The sequence below is a fragment of the Marmota flaviventris genome, chromosome 13, assembly GCF_047511675.1.
Source record: "Marmota flaviventris isolate mMarFla1 chromosome 13, mMarFla1.hap1, whole genome shotgun sequence".
In the NCBI taxonomy this organism is placed as follows: Eukaryota; Metazoa; Chordata; class Mammalia; order Rodentia; family Sciuridae; genus Marmota; species Marmota flaviventris.
The window spans coordinates 53,418,855-53,432,907 of record NC_092510.1 but is presented as its reverse complement, the minus strand read 5'-3'; the positions used below and the strand labels follow the sequence as shown (position 1 = coordinate 53,432,907).

Here is a 14,053-nt window from a genome sequence, read left to right as displayed (position 1 = left end):
TACTTTGTTTAAAAAATGCTAAATAATTGTGGCTCAGTGGTAGAGTGCTTGCCTGGCATGTGTGAGGCCCTGAGTTCAATCCTCAGTACTGCATGTAAAAAATAAATAAATAAAAGATCCATTGGCAATTAGAAAAAAATATTTTAAAACATTCTAAATAGAAACAAGGTACTCTTAGTTAATTAGTCTCAAGTCACCACAGATAATAGCCAGAGCGCGAGGCTCTTAGATACATGGTCTGTAATTAACAATTAACTTTCCCCTTTTCTCTCATTACTTTCCTCCCTTTTGCTTTCCCATATATCTGTTTGAAAAAAATATTGGGGGCGGGGTTGTTATACAAAATCAGAATAGCTTAGCAGGTGTGTTATTTTGATGCATGACAGTCTCAGTCTCATGCTCTAGTTTCAAAATGGAAATTAAAATTTGCAGGGAATCAGATTAGAAATACTGGATTTTGGTAATTTTCAGTTGTATTAAATTTTTGAACCTGTGAATCTAGAGTAGAAAGAAGTCTAGATTATTTCTTGAGTAAAAAGAAATCTAGATGATTTCTTTTTACTTTTGGTGTATGTTTATGTATGAAAGTGGGGGCATGATAGTACAGTGAGGAAAGAGGAGGAATAAATTGTGAAAAACTTTAAAATGGACCCAAAAGATTACTATCCTGTTCAGTGCATCCTTCCTAGTTATCTTAGCCTTTCATTGATTTTGAGCTATTTTTATCATTTATAGTTGTAGAACACTGATAATACAAATGATTCATGCTCATAAAAATGTGGATTAACTGTGTTTACCTGGAACACAGTTGATTGTCGCTCTGCAGATAGACCCATTTTGCATCTATTTCAAAATTCATTTTAGCATTCCTATTTACCTAAATATACACGATCTTAAAAAATTTCCTTTGAATTGGTTTTAACATCTTACTGTTTCCTTCATTAGTCAATGAATCACAGTAATCTCTCTTATTCTAGGTTTCACTTTCCACAGTTTCAGTTAGCCATAGTCAACTATGGTTCAACAATATTACATAGAATGTTCTGAAATAAATAATTTATAAAATTTAAACAACTTTTTATTAGAGCATACTAGTATAATTTTTCTATTTCATTATGAAGTTATTGTTGTGACTCTGACCACAATTTATAAATTAAGCTTTATCACATAGGTATGTAAGTATAGGAAAAAAATGTGTGTGTATATCTATCTATCTATCTATCTATTTAGGATTCAGTATTATACTTTTAGACATTCACTGGGGATCTTAGAATGTATCCCTGTGGATAACTCGGGACTACTAAAAGTAAGAATTTTGACAAATGTTCATTTAATATTTGCATGAGAATTATGGGTTTTCCCCTTTTGAAAATTTTATTAACTAGGGGCCACAGAGGAAATAAGAAAATATGATATTATATAAATAATTCTATGATGAATTGAGCAAAAAATCTTTTACACAACTTATCATTTGGGGTTAAAAAAGTTATGATCTTTGTTGATAAAAATATGTTGTTCCATAGTGCCTTATTTTACTTTTAAAGCCAATCTTATTTTTTCTTAACCTTTTAAGTCTGAACAGTTGGTTCTTCTGATTCTGGGCAATTGCTGAAACTATAATAGAGCAAAATCTTTGGGATGCGGCAGTTACTTTAACTCAAGAGGGGCAGATTAGCATTTGAAGAGGCATTTGGATACCTAGGAAAACAGTGCTGCTGTAGGAGAAAAGAAACTTGAAAAGGGAAGGGAAATTCTTCTGGCTACCTCTCCCTTCACTTGCTTCCCACTTGCATATGCAATCAGAAGATCTCAGAACATTTTCATTCTTTAATATTTGTCAATTAAATTAAAAGGGAAAACTTCAAAAAAATCTTTCAGAATAAGTAAACAAAAAAACCTTTGGAATGCTACAAAGGGAAAGCAACTCTTCAACTGAATCACTTTAGAAATTTTCAAAATTACTTGTAAAATCCATAATTCTTAGGCAACTTTAAAAATCATTATTTAAAAGGACAGCTGGAGCATTAAGGTTTTAGGACAATATCTACTAAAAATATCATTCTACATCCCCTTAGGACCATTTCTGAATCATTCTAAATAAATGACAATCTAACTTATTATGAAAGGTCTTCAGCTGAGGATACTTGATCTGAATGTGGAATTATGCAATATTTCCCAATTGCTATTTGCACCTCTCTGGAGCTGCAAATAATTTATACTAGTTATGCAACTCATTGAGGTCTCCAAGCAAAATTCTTTATAGGTGTCCAGGACACCACTCCTCAAAAACCTCTGAGAGCACCACTTCTTTTCATAGGTTCCTTAAATGCTTAAGCACTATGCCTAGTCTGTGAGGATCTTTGCCACTGCAAAGTAACCCAGTAATACAACCAAGAACAGAATGACCCTAGAAATTAAAATAGCAAATGACAATTTTGATAAAGTCACCAATACATCTATTTGAAAAGAAAAAAACAAAAATCAGTGACTGCCTTTGTCTAATGCCACTATGCAGTAATATCTTGAGGGAAGGAACGAATTAAAAAATGCATAGGACGGTATTGGAAGAGCTATATTTAGAGGCATTCTCCACATAGCAGACTTCATTTTCTCATGATAATGATGACATTCATTTTGGGTTCTTTGAGAGACAGCTGGCCTCTCTGCAAGAATGCCTCAATGTCCCTCTTGCAGAAAATGTTTAATGCTAGAAGTAGGAGAAGAAAAGCTGACTGTATCAAAGAGCACATTTTCCTTTCAAAGAGACTTTACACTACAAGGCAATGTTGAGGGGAATAAGTTTGGTGAAAGTTGCAATGAGACCAGAGATGACTGAACTTTCTTAAGTCCTGGAAGCGCAGATATTTGAGTACTTTGTTAAAGTCATCCTACAGTTTCTGCCTGTCTTCCTCTGATCTGGTTCAGACAAGATAGGAGGGACCTGTTAACCGTGAAGAGTCTGCACATTTTTAACAGTAAGAGAAAAGGCAGCAGTAAAATAATAATCAGCTTCTAAGAATATCAGCTTCATATTCTCTGCTATTCCCAGCCAATCAAATCTACCATGTTCCAGTGGCATTTGACACACTTGATCATAGCTTCCTTCTCGAAGGACTTTCTCCTCCTGAATTACTTGACATCATACTCTTCTTCTCCAGCCACTTCCTTTTCTAGGTCTGTCTTCTGTTCTCAAACTCTAAATATTGCCATGAGCCGGGACTCCGTTTTGCACTGCCTTTCAATGCATTTGTCAAGGATTCTCAGTTTCAAATACCATCAATGTACAAGAAATTTCTAAGTATTTAACCTCAGAACATTTTCCTTTGAAAAAGAATAAATACTAATTAGTCTACTTATCAAAAATGTAGTGCTTCTAAGGTGCCCAGAACTATTCTAAGGACTTTACAAATCAAAGTTGTTGAATCCTAATGAGACAAGGGCTGTTATTATCCTCACTTGGTACACAGACCAGGAAATTGAAGTGCAAGCCACAGGGCTGCTGAGGTTTCACACTCTCTACTACGCATTGCTACCTCTTCTTGCCATTTTCACTTTTATGTTTCAAAGTCATCTTCAACTTAAAATATTCAAAAGAGAACTCTTGATTTACTCCCTCAGCAACCCTGCATCTTCCTATCTTCTCCATCACAGCAAATGTTTCCTTCCACTGGCTCAAGTAAAAAATCAAGAGTTATTCCTGAACCCTGGATTTCCCTCACTCCTCACTTCCAAGTGATTGCCAAAGTCCATCAGTTCTTTCTTGAGAATATATCTTAACCTCATTTACTTCTCTCCATCTCCAATGCCACCACCTATCATTGATATAACAATGATAATAATAACTAACAATTATACTTATTGTTTTATGTATTTCACTGTATTACTCATTATATATATATACACACAGACATATAACATATATATCTATGTAACATTAATCTATGTATGTATATATGTAATAGTGTGTATATATGGATATATGTGTATACGCATACATATATAATATTGATGGGAGATGGGTACTATTAGACACACTATGAAATAGACAAAAGATATTTCTGGCTGTCTTTTCAATAAATGTCAGCATTGTCTGGTTCTCTTCTAAGGGTGGTCTAATTCTCTGAAGTATGAGGCTAAGATTGTCTTTGGTTAATCTCTTTTGCAACTTCATAGATAAGGACGTTTCCTTGTAGACAGCTGTTGATGTTACAGATGTTTCTTGTCCATAATGATAGAAATTTTTTCCTGTTTATGTCAATGCAAATGATTTCGTCTGTTGGAAAATATAAACTTTTCTAAATCCAGTTCTCATTTAAACTAGTCTTAGTGTCTTAACTAGTCTAATGAATAATTCATGAGGAAAATAAAATTTTTGACGTGTCCATTTTATATTTGCATGAGAGTCATGGTTTCATCTTTTGGAAAACTGTATCTGATGGTATGATGTTAATTTCAATATTTGATAAGATTGAGACCTGCAGATTTCCAAGGTCACACTGCTCAGTAAATGGCAGAGGCACGATCCAAACTGGTGGTGGTTGCTCCTCCATTCACACTCTCCACCTGTCCTGGCCCTGTGCCTTGCTTTGCCGTGTCACCTAGTACCACTGAGCCAATGCTATCTCCAATAGCCACTAATCTGTCTTCTTCCTATGTTACCCTTTGCCAGTCTGTTCTTCATAGTGTAGTCAGGGGGATTTTAAAATGGAAAGCTTTTAATTGTTTCCTGCTGTGCCCAGAAAAAAAAGAACCATTCTCCATCTTCATCTTCTACTATTCTCCCCTACTTACTACCTTCCAGCCACAACTACCTTCTTTCACTTCATCAAAAGTGTGTAGTTCTTTCCTGGCTCAATATTTGGGCATATGTGGGTCATTCCCTGCAGGGCCCTCTTCCCTGGTCTTGGTTTAGAGTAACTTCCATTCATCCTCAGGCCTCAGCTTGTGTGTCCCTTCTCAGAAAGGACTTTCCCAGTCCCTAGACATATTGGGTTCCTGTTAGACTCTCTGAGAGTACCTCTTAATTTTCTGAAAATATTACCACTCTTTGATAATTATTGTGTGATCTTTATGCAATAAGCATCTCACTGTAAAGGCAGAACTTTATATAAGTGCTTGATAAAAATTTTTTTTCAATGAATTCTAATTAGGAAACTAAGAATTTCTATGATAAGTGACTTGGTATTGAGCTTGTTCTTGGGCTCCAAATCTGAAACTAATCTAGAAAAAGGGACAATAGACTAAAAATCTGTTAAGAAATCAAATTATACTTCTTTGTTTCAGACATTGGCATGAGGAAACAAAACCCCTTTTTGTTGTTGAAGTTTATTATGGTCTTTTAAAGCTTTCATACCCAAATTTAGTGGCTATAATAGATATTTATTTACATTTCTTATAGGTATAATTGGGAAGTATGTGCTGGTCTCATTTTATCTTGATGGGTTGTTGGGTACTCAGGTAGTTTGGGGCAAGTTTAAGTTCTGTGCCTATCATAATTTACTAAAATCCCAATAGAAATGCTATTTTATAGAAGAAAGGATTTTTAGACAAATGCTGACCTAAGTAATCTGTACATGACTCCAGTCAGACATTGTCTTATCTTACCACTAGCTACTCAACTGAAAAGCTCTGGAACATTTTGGAGTTGTTTCTAGGTTAAAGGGACTCACAAGTGCTCTCACCTTTTTATCTACTCTTTAAAATTGAACATATACAAAGTTTTTGGAAAAAAGGAAAATAGACTCTTTAATTGCCTCTAGCAGATACAGATGGAGCCAAATGACTCTTCACAAATGAAACATAAGGGGATTTGTTTGACCATCTTTATTTCCCTGTGCTTTTCTAACCTTTCCAGAACAGGACATGATTTGAAAGTTTGCTTTTCCTTGAGGGTAGCCTATTTAAAAGGACATGTCCCAGAGGGACTCAGATGCCATTAGAACTGACATCCTATCAGTACATTTACAGTTCTCCGTTTGATGCCATATTATTTCTAAAATATTTGCATATTTTAAATCCAGATTATTTCCCTAACTTTGATGAAAATCAGAAGTATTATAAACTCCAATACTTTTCATGAATCATTTCTTCTTCATACAGAGTGAAATTAGTTTATCTTGCAATTTTGTAATGGTTTCATTCCCTTAATTCAACAAGTTTGGCAAAGCTTTCCAATGAAAAGTTCAGTTCATTAAAAATGACCTTAATGGACTTAACATATATTGGTGGTGACAAGGTCCATACTTTATTTTGGCACACAAGGATCCCATTAATTTGTCTTTGTCACTCTCTAGGGCTCAGCTGAGCAACAGTTCAGATTTAGCTTTCTGAAAGTAGCTATGGAATGAGCAACAGTGGTAATGGTGGGAGGGGCTGACAAATTTAGAACTTCTCGGATGGTAATACAGGCTTTTCTAGTGCCTACATAAAAATGGCTCTGTCTGCTCGCTTGAGTTTATTACTGACTGTGCTGTCTCTGTGCATGCTGGGAGCAATCTATGGGGATCAAATGTATTTAACCCAGAGTTGAAGGAGGTTGCTTTTCCACCTAAGCAGTTTCTGCACTTTCCTCACTCACATTTGCAATTTTCCAAAAATCTCTTTTTTATCCAAATAAAGACAACTAATCTTTGTCCCTTAGAATAAACTCTGGGCTAAATTAAAAGTGTGATGTTTATTAGTCAAGCTCTTCCAAGGGCTTCAGTAGCCTAGAAGAGAGGTAGTGAGATGGTATTAGCTGAGAACCATTAGCTGAGCTTTGGGTTAAATAGTGTGGTCCTTGCTTGAATGCCATTAGAGACACGATGTGTAAGATGGTTACATACAATATCTGCCTCAGCTTCTCACATTGAGTATTATTCATTTTAACTGCCTTAGAGATTCCCTGGAAGATAATGATGCTAGAAAAGCCTAATCATAACAGCCATTCGTGCTTATGTAGCACTAGCTGCAGACCAGGGGCTTCACATATATTAACTCAATTCTCACAGAAACTATGGGAAATAGAGACTATTATTATGCTCATTTCACAAAAAAGGAAATTGAGGCCTGTGAAGTAAAGTGACTTGCTAATGGGGACCTGGGATTCACACACAGTGGTCTGTCACTGGAGCTCACACTAAACCACTGTGCACACAGCTGTTCTGCATGGAGGGATGATCAATAAGTTGAGTTTTTACTTTGATCCTGGCAGGGCTATATCCTCGTTGGGGGTGTACAAATCATAGTCTCACTCTTTGCCAATTTACATAGTTGGCAGCTTGATGTATCTAAAAAAAAATCACTTTAGGAAATAATCTGTGGTTTCTGTAGACTGTTTTCAACATATAGGTAGGAATCACAGAGAAACAAACAGTGGTATAAAATATCTGATTTTTTATTATGTAGGAAGATCCAATAATCTTTCCTCATGTACTAGTTTTGGAGTCAAAGCCAGTTTCAAATAAACCCTGTCATCTGCTAAATACTAGTTCACATCATCATGTTCCCCTCAAACTCATTCAGTATGTGTATTCCACTCTTCTTTCACTTATTTATTTTATTTGTTCATTGCCACATACTAGCTTAACTATTCTATATTTTGTCTCAGAGATAGATGCAATTCCAAAATATGGTGGTAGAGAACTTGAGAATTCAATTAGTCTCTTATACTCCATTTAAAATCAACAACATTCTCACGCTGTGCGTGCCCTAGAGTCAGATGACATTTCTGAAAACAGCTAGCTCATTTGCTCCATCTGCAAATGATCAATACTCAAGATTTAGGTCACCATCCTGTTGTTTCAATGGTAAGAAAGCACTAAAGATTTCTTTGAGGGCAAAGAGTACTGTGTTACTTTTGTAATACTTGCCACAGTATCATAACACTGAGTAGGTGATTTATCAGTGAATTTATGTCTAAAAAATTAGTAGGTCCAGTGCCTCTCCAAACATCTAAAGTACATAATTAGCCAGAGAATTTATACTAAATGCTCTGTTTGCTGTTTCAGAGAATATAAAGAATGAGAATGATTTCTATAGATGGGGAGGAGGCTAGGAAATCAGGAACTGGAAGTGAGAGGCAAGACTGCTCAAAAAGAGGCCAAGACTCTTGAGGATAAGGGCTGATTCTATCTGGCCAGCAGGAGGCCTTCATTCTACTCTGTGACAATTCTTGAACTTGAATGCATTTGTGATTTTTTTTTGTCTTATAGTTCCTATGCTCAAATCTGTGCTGCTGGAACATCTTTTTTGTGGGTTTAATGAGCTGAAAACACAATTTAAATTTCTTGATCATAAATGGCTCTCCATTCTCAAGACATTTGTTTCTATGCATATATGAGATATTCCTTGTTATTTTCCATTTTGAGAGACTCATGGACAGAACGTTATTCGGGTAACTTATATTAAGAATATGAACAGCAACACTATCTGGATTCATTACTGATGTTTGATCCCCTTCATGTTCTTTGGGGGAAATACAAATGTATGTCACACAGTTAATATTTCTAGCCATTTTAAAAAAATATGAATTCACATTCTTAATCAGTGAGTTAAGCCATCAACATTCTCAGACAATTTACAAGGTATAAATATGAACTAATGTAAACATATAATTAAATATTGTACATTTAAATACTATTTTCAACAAGGAAAACAGAGTATTTAATGACTATAAGATCACTATGATGACTCTCATTTGTCCTTCTCTCTGTATCTAAATCCTAGCGGATTCTGTTCACAGAGATACATGACAGAAACTTCCCTTTGCTTCTCATTGCATCAGCCCATTGCTAACCTGATGCCATCTGGCATCCAGATATTACTGCTGCCTTCTGCTTGCTTTACTTTTCGCCTTCTTCCTTCTTTTTTCTTCTTTTCTCCTTCTTCTTCCTGGCTTATACCAAGGTTTTGGCAATACATTTAAGGCCTGAATATTATGTTGAAGTTCCCAAATGATTTCTTAACCATGCAAATCTGTTGACTGAAAATCAAGACTGCTCAAAATGCAAGATCATGGCACAAGGACTACTCAATCTTACCTTTGAGAGGATGGCATCTGTAAGGCTGTCTATCTGGTGAATGCCAGCTATTTGATGAGGGGATATCTGGTTAAAATGGCTGTGTTGGCTACATAGTACCCAACACGACTGCTATATGCTATTGCTTATTCTGAACGATTGAAGAACTCCAGCAACTGAAATATATCTGGAAAGAACCTGACTTCCTTAGTGCCCAGTTAGTCCTCACTTCCTCTAACTAGGATGTGCTGCTTTATCTACTAACTGGAAAGAGAAAGGCAGAGTACCTGAAGTGTCCAGGTAATACCTTTTTCCTAGGACTGTCTCTCTTACCAAATTATCCTCCGTGGCATCTGGTGGTGTGTTAGTGGCCTGAAGGAGTTAGGAAATGAGTAATTTCCTTCCTATTCTACATCAGATAGGCTTCTTAAGAATACCAGCTGAATGGCTTCCTGTTCAATAAATTTTCTTTAAATGCCCTGGAGATCACTGTTTTATCATTTTTCCTCAAGAAATTAACTTTTCACAGGGGTCATAAGTGTTTAATGGCCTCGAAGTGGCAGTGATGTTTGTGCCCATGTCTCAACCAAGACTGAAAATAAAGGTAGAAAAAATAAGAGATGAGAACTCTGTCAATGATTCTTTTAGCTTCTGACAAATGAATATAAATGTACTACCACATTGTGATTTTGACCCACTATGAAATAAAAGTAATCTTTGAGGGGTTAAAAGCTATTCTCATATATTTTTCAGTTGAAAGAACCAGATGGGCTCAATCTGACATAGAAGTGATGTGTCCTAAATCTAACAACACTCTCATAGACTAGGCTACAGCTTCCTATGATAAATCTAGAAGCATTTTACCACCAGGTGACCCAACCTGAAAGATTATTTTAGTGATTCTAGGAGACCGATATCTGTATTCTTATATTCTGCATGGTGTTTAGTTTAGTGGAACCACAATGTCAGTGTATTCTTCTTTTCTATAAAGTTTCAATTATTTCTTGGCAATTCTGTTTTAGTCCTTTATCATAGTTTTCTTCTAAACATATCTTAGAGAGGTTTCTTTCCAACATATTTTTGGCTAGAGTGCTAACCAATCTTTTTCTTATATTTTGGGGTTACTAAAAGTATCTAGCACTCCATAAGGGTATCTCCATATGCTAAAGACTTAAACATAGTGATTTTCCTGTTTTATTTAATGAGACAAGCTGTTGATAATATTTTCATTTTCCATATGGGCAAATAAATGATATTTGCTGCTTTTCTACAGAACTCTTCAATGTTTCTGGAGCTAATGCAAGAAATAATAGTTCTGGATCACTATTCCTGCTTCAGGGTAGCAGTTCAGAAATGACAGCCACAGCTTCTAAACATTACCATTTAATTTAAGCAATGTGAGTCTCTTCGGTGGTGGGGTGGGGGGTGAGAGGAATGACCTGCTGACAGTATATCATTTTTTTCATTATACTTTGGAGAGTAATTTAAGGCTACTACATACATCTAGAGACTGGTCCATGTGGTTTTAAAAACGAAGGAATTAAGACCAAACAAAATTATATTTTTAAAATTCAGAATCAATTAAAAAATGTAACACTTAGGACCTTTCTTGGGGTTCAGTGCACTAAACATGTAAAAACTATTAAAATGTGGAAACCATATACCTTTCACTACATCATTCCACAGCTGGTATTTATTTCATTTTGGTATAAAAATAACTGTTGTTCTGAGCATAACTGTATATAGCTCCTTTATGCTGAACTAGCTCTCCAACTACAATCTACTTCAATTCAGATCAATCATACCATAATGGCAGTTCTATTACACCAAGAGTAAAGTTAAATGGTCTAATATATGGCTATAGTTCAATAGATAAAACTATGTGTTTAACTACTTCAGTGATTTTATTAAGATTAAAGTTAAACATAAATCATCTTAATCAGAATACCAGTGGAAAACACTCATTACAAAAAATGGGTGACCAAGGTCTACAGAATGCTTCTGCTGAAGTATTAAACTCCAGTTACAGCATTCATCTGAGATGTGTATACTAATGTTAAAGGAGTATAATTATAGATGCAAGATGTTTCCATTTATTTTCAGCTTTGTTCTATTATTTAACATGGGTCAGAATGCAATGTTATAGATAAGATCATGTTTTAGACCGAATGCCAAATTATAATGCACAAGAGAGCAGATAGTTTAAGAAAAATAATACATGTTTGGTTTTAAACATATTGAAACAAAGAATACATATAAGGAGTAATCAGCTTCAAATACACAGCATCTTTCTGTGTCTTAAATAGGATCTTAGTGGATGAAGGAGTTAATGCCCTTCTAAAATGAGCTGCTCCCAGGAAAAAGAAGGTCTGTCAAACTAGGAAAAGGCAGGAGCAAGAGACGTAAATGTGTAGCTTTCATATATTCATTGAAATATTGCACTATGTGATCTTTAACCACTGTATTTCCTCCAAAGTTCTGCCCTGGTTAGCTGCTTTTCTCATAGAATAGAAGTTGTTGCTGTAGTAACTTTATAGAACAGAAATAATTTGTTTTGCTTAGCTGTCCTTTTAAAGAAAAAAATGTATTACTTAATAAAGGCACTGTTTTTTTTTTCTGTGAAATCAAGTGATTTAATACAATTTATTTTAAAATGAACTTTAGTTATTGAACAAATCTGTATTTTGAAATTCTTGTTGAATCTCTTGCTGTTTTGGGTGAGATTTATTTTGTGATCTGGAAAAAAACATATCAGGCTTAGATTCAAACAAGATGAATCTGAGAAAATCATAAATTGTATTTGATGATACAGATTAGAGTGTTCATTTATATCTCTAGTAAATTTAAACTATGGGTTGATTTGAAAAACATTTCCTATCGAAAATGTGATACTATGAACTCTTGAAGGGTGGGTAACAGTTCTTATGTTCCCATGACTAACAGAGAACCCAGTACTTACATTAAATGAATTAATCTAGAAAATCTTCAACCTGAGAAATTGCTTTGGTCATAGTTGAAATTGGCCAATAAAATATATTTCCTTTTCTGTAAAAATAAGGCAGCAGACATGCCTATCGGTGTTTTCTAGTGAAATCAATATATAATTTATCAGTCCATCAACTAACTTGCTTTTCTTTCTTCTTCCTTATCTCTTCTTCTGATGCTACAGGCAAATCTATGCCTGATGGCCTTATTAAACATCCTGCTTTGATAAGACTGAGCAGCTATGGGACCATGAACAAGTCGGGCAAAGATCAGGGTCTAAGGAAGCTACAAAACTCTCCTTTCCCTCATCTATATTTCATGAGTGAAAAAGGGTGAGCCCTTTCTTTTTTGGAGTGGCTATACTGCAAAGCTGAGAAATAAAGATAAGGGGACTGAAATGATGCCCAGACTTGCATATCTAATTATGTTGCATCATCAGATGCAAACGACTGGGCTTCCTCACTTTTGGCCTCTTGCCAAGAGAAGAGAGCTCAGATTTTGGAGACAAAGTCAAACAATTCACTGCATTTTTACTTCAGGCCAAACTGAACAGTACTTAGGTTCGGACAGGGTAGATAAAGAAAATTCTAAATTGCATTTGAATACAAAGTTTTGAGCAATGCTTTGAAAATGAAAAATCTCTGATTTTTCAAAAGTCAAACATCACTTCACCTTTGAGAAGACAATGACACTTGGGTCAGCACCCACGAGAGCCACAGACAGTGAAACACTGCTTTCTTTTAACCCATAAGCTTCAAAAGAAGAACTATTTGTGCTTTAGAACTTACGAGGGCTCTTCTGACACAGCAGCTCCCTCTTCTAGCTCTTGAGCTTGCTTGTACCACGGTAGCTTGGCCTCTACTGGAAGTTTCTCTGAGAATTGAGTGCATGCACATAAAAGAGAACCAGTCAGAACCAATCTGGGATTTCAGGGAAGTTCCTTGTTCTCATCAGTTTTTAGTTGTGTGCTATACCTCAAAACTTACTATGTTGGTAACTGCAACTAATGCTTTTAGGTGAATTGCTGTTTCTCATAATGGTTATATCAAGAAAAATGAAACTGGATTTTCAAAATATTAGTAATTTTAATCTCTGTGTACATGGTTCCCCTTTAGTACATTAAATAGCAAAGGAAAGTCCTTTTATTATGAAAGTCACAGCTTTAGGAACACTAGTTCAATATGCATATCAGGAATCATCAAACTTTGTTTCATACCTTTAAAAATAAACACAAAACACAACATTTTTGTATTGTGGTATTTTCATTAAAATATTTCGTTTCCTTTTTGCCCTTTGGCTATGTGTTATCTATGCCAATTATCAAAAGCTAACAATCTTGGCTTCTGTGAAATTCACAAAACATTGCTTTAGTTAGCTAACTTGTTCGGTACCACACCATGGGCTCACTGACAATTGGACGACATGCAGCTTTGAGCCCATAACCTGTAATTTGACTTGTTTCACCTGTTTATGTAATTTTGGCCAAACAACTCAGAACAAGCTTCCTAACTACTTCTTAGGGGAAAAGGTGGAGGGAAACAAAGAAGTAGGGAGGTTCTAACTGCTCCTATAGAAGTAACTGCCAAGATTCCCAACCTGACATATTCATTAGGGTCATTTATGGGCATATTCGCCTTTATAGTATGAGCCAGTCAAGCTCTATCACCATTTTATACCATATAATTGTAAAGATGAAAGAAATATGTCCATATATGCACTCGCCACAGAATTATATGGTATTTTAACAATATGTAGAGAGCCAGATTCACTGGTTAGTTGTGAAAATCTAGACTTTTTTTTCCCTGATCGTTAACGACAAACTACTTTTCTTTTTCTGAAGTAACTTGCTAAAGACAAGACTAGTAAATAATTGATCATTTGGGGTAGGTAGCATCGCTACTTGTCTTCTACATACATCTACTGCTTTGAGTCAGGAAATAAAGTGAGAAACAAAAATTGCCAAAGTCAAAAGGATTTGCTAATATGTGAAATCCAGCAACATGGAACCTGTATGTATATCACTTTACAACTCCCCTATCTATCCCAATTAAATGGCTTGATCAATTAAG

At 35.3% G+C, this 14,053-nt stretch overlaps 1 protein-coding gene across 1 annotated transcript in view; it reads right to left on the bottom strand.

The window, feature by feature from the left end:
- Adamtsl1 (ADAMTS like 1) overlaps positions 1–14,053 on the bottom strand; it is a 369,220-nt gene that overhangs the window by 167,479 nt on the left and 187,688 nt on the right. The window contains exon 13 of the mRNA XM_027950603.3: positions 12,773–12,857. Coding sequence (XP_027806404.2) covers positions 12,773–12,857 — 85 coding nt within the window. The remainder of the gene's footprint in view (positions 1–12,772; positions 12,858–14,053) is intronic.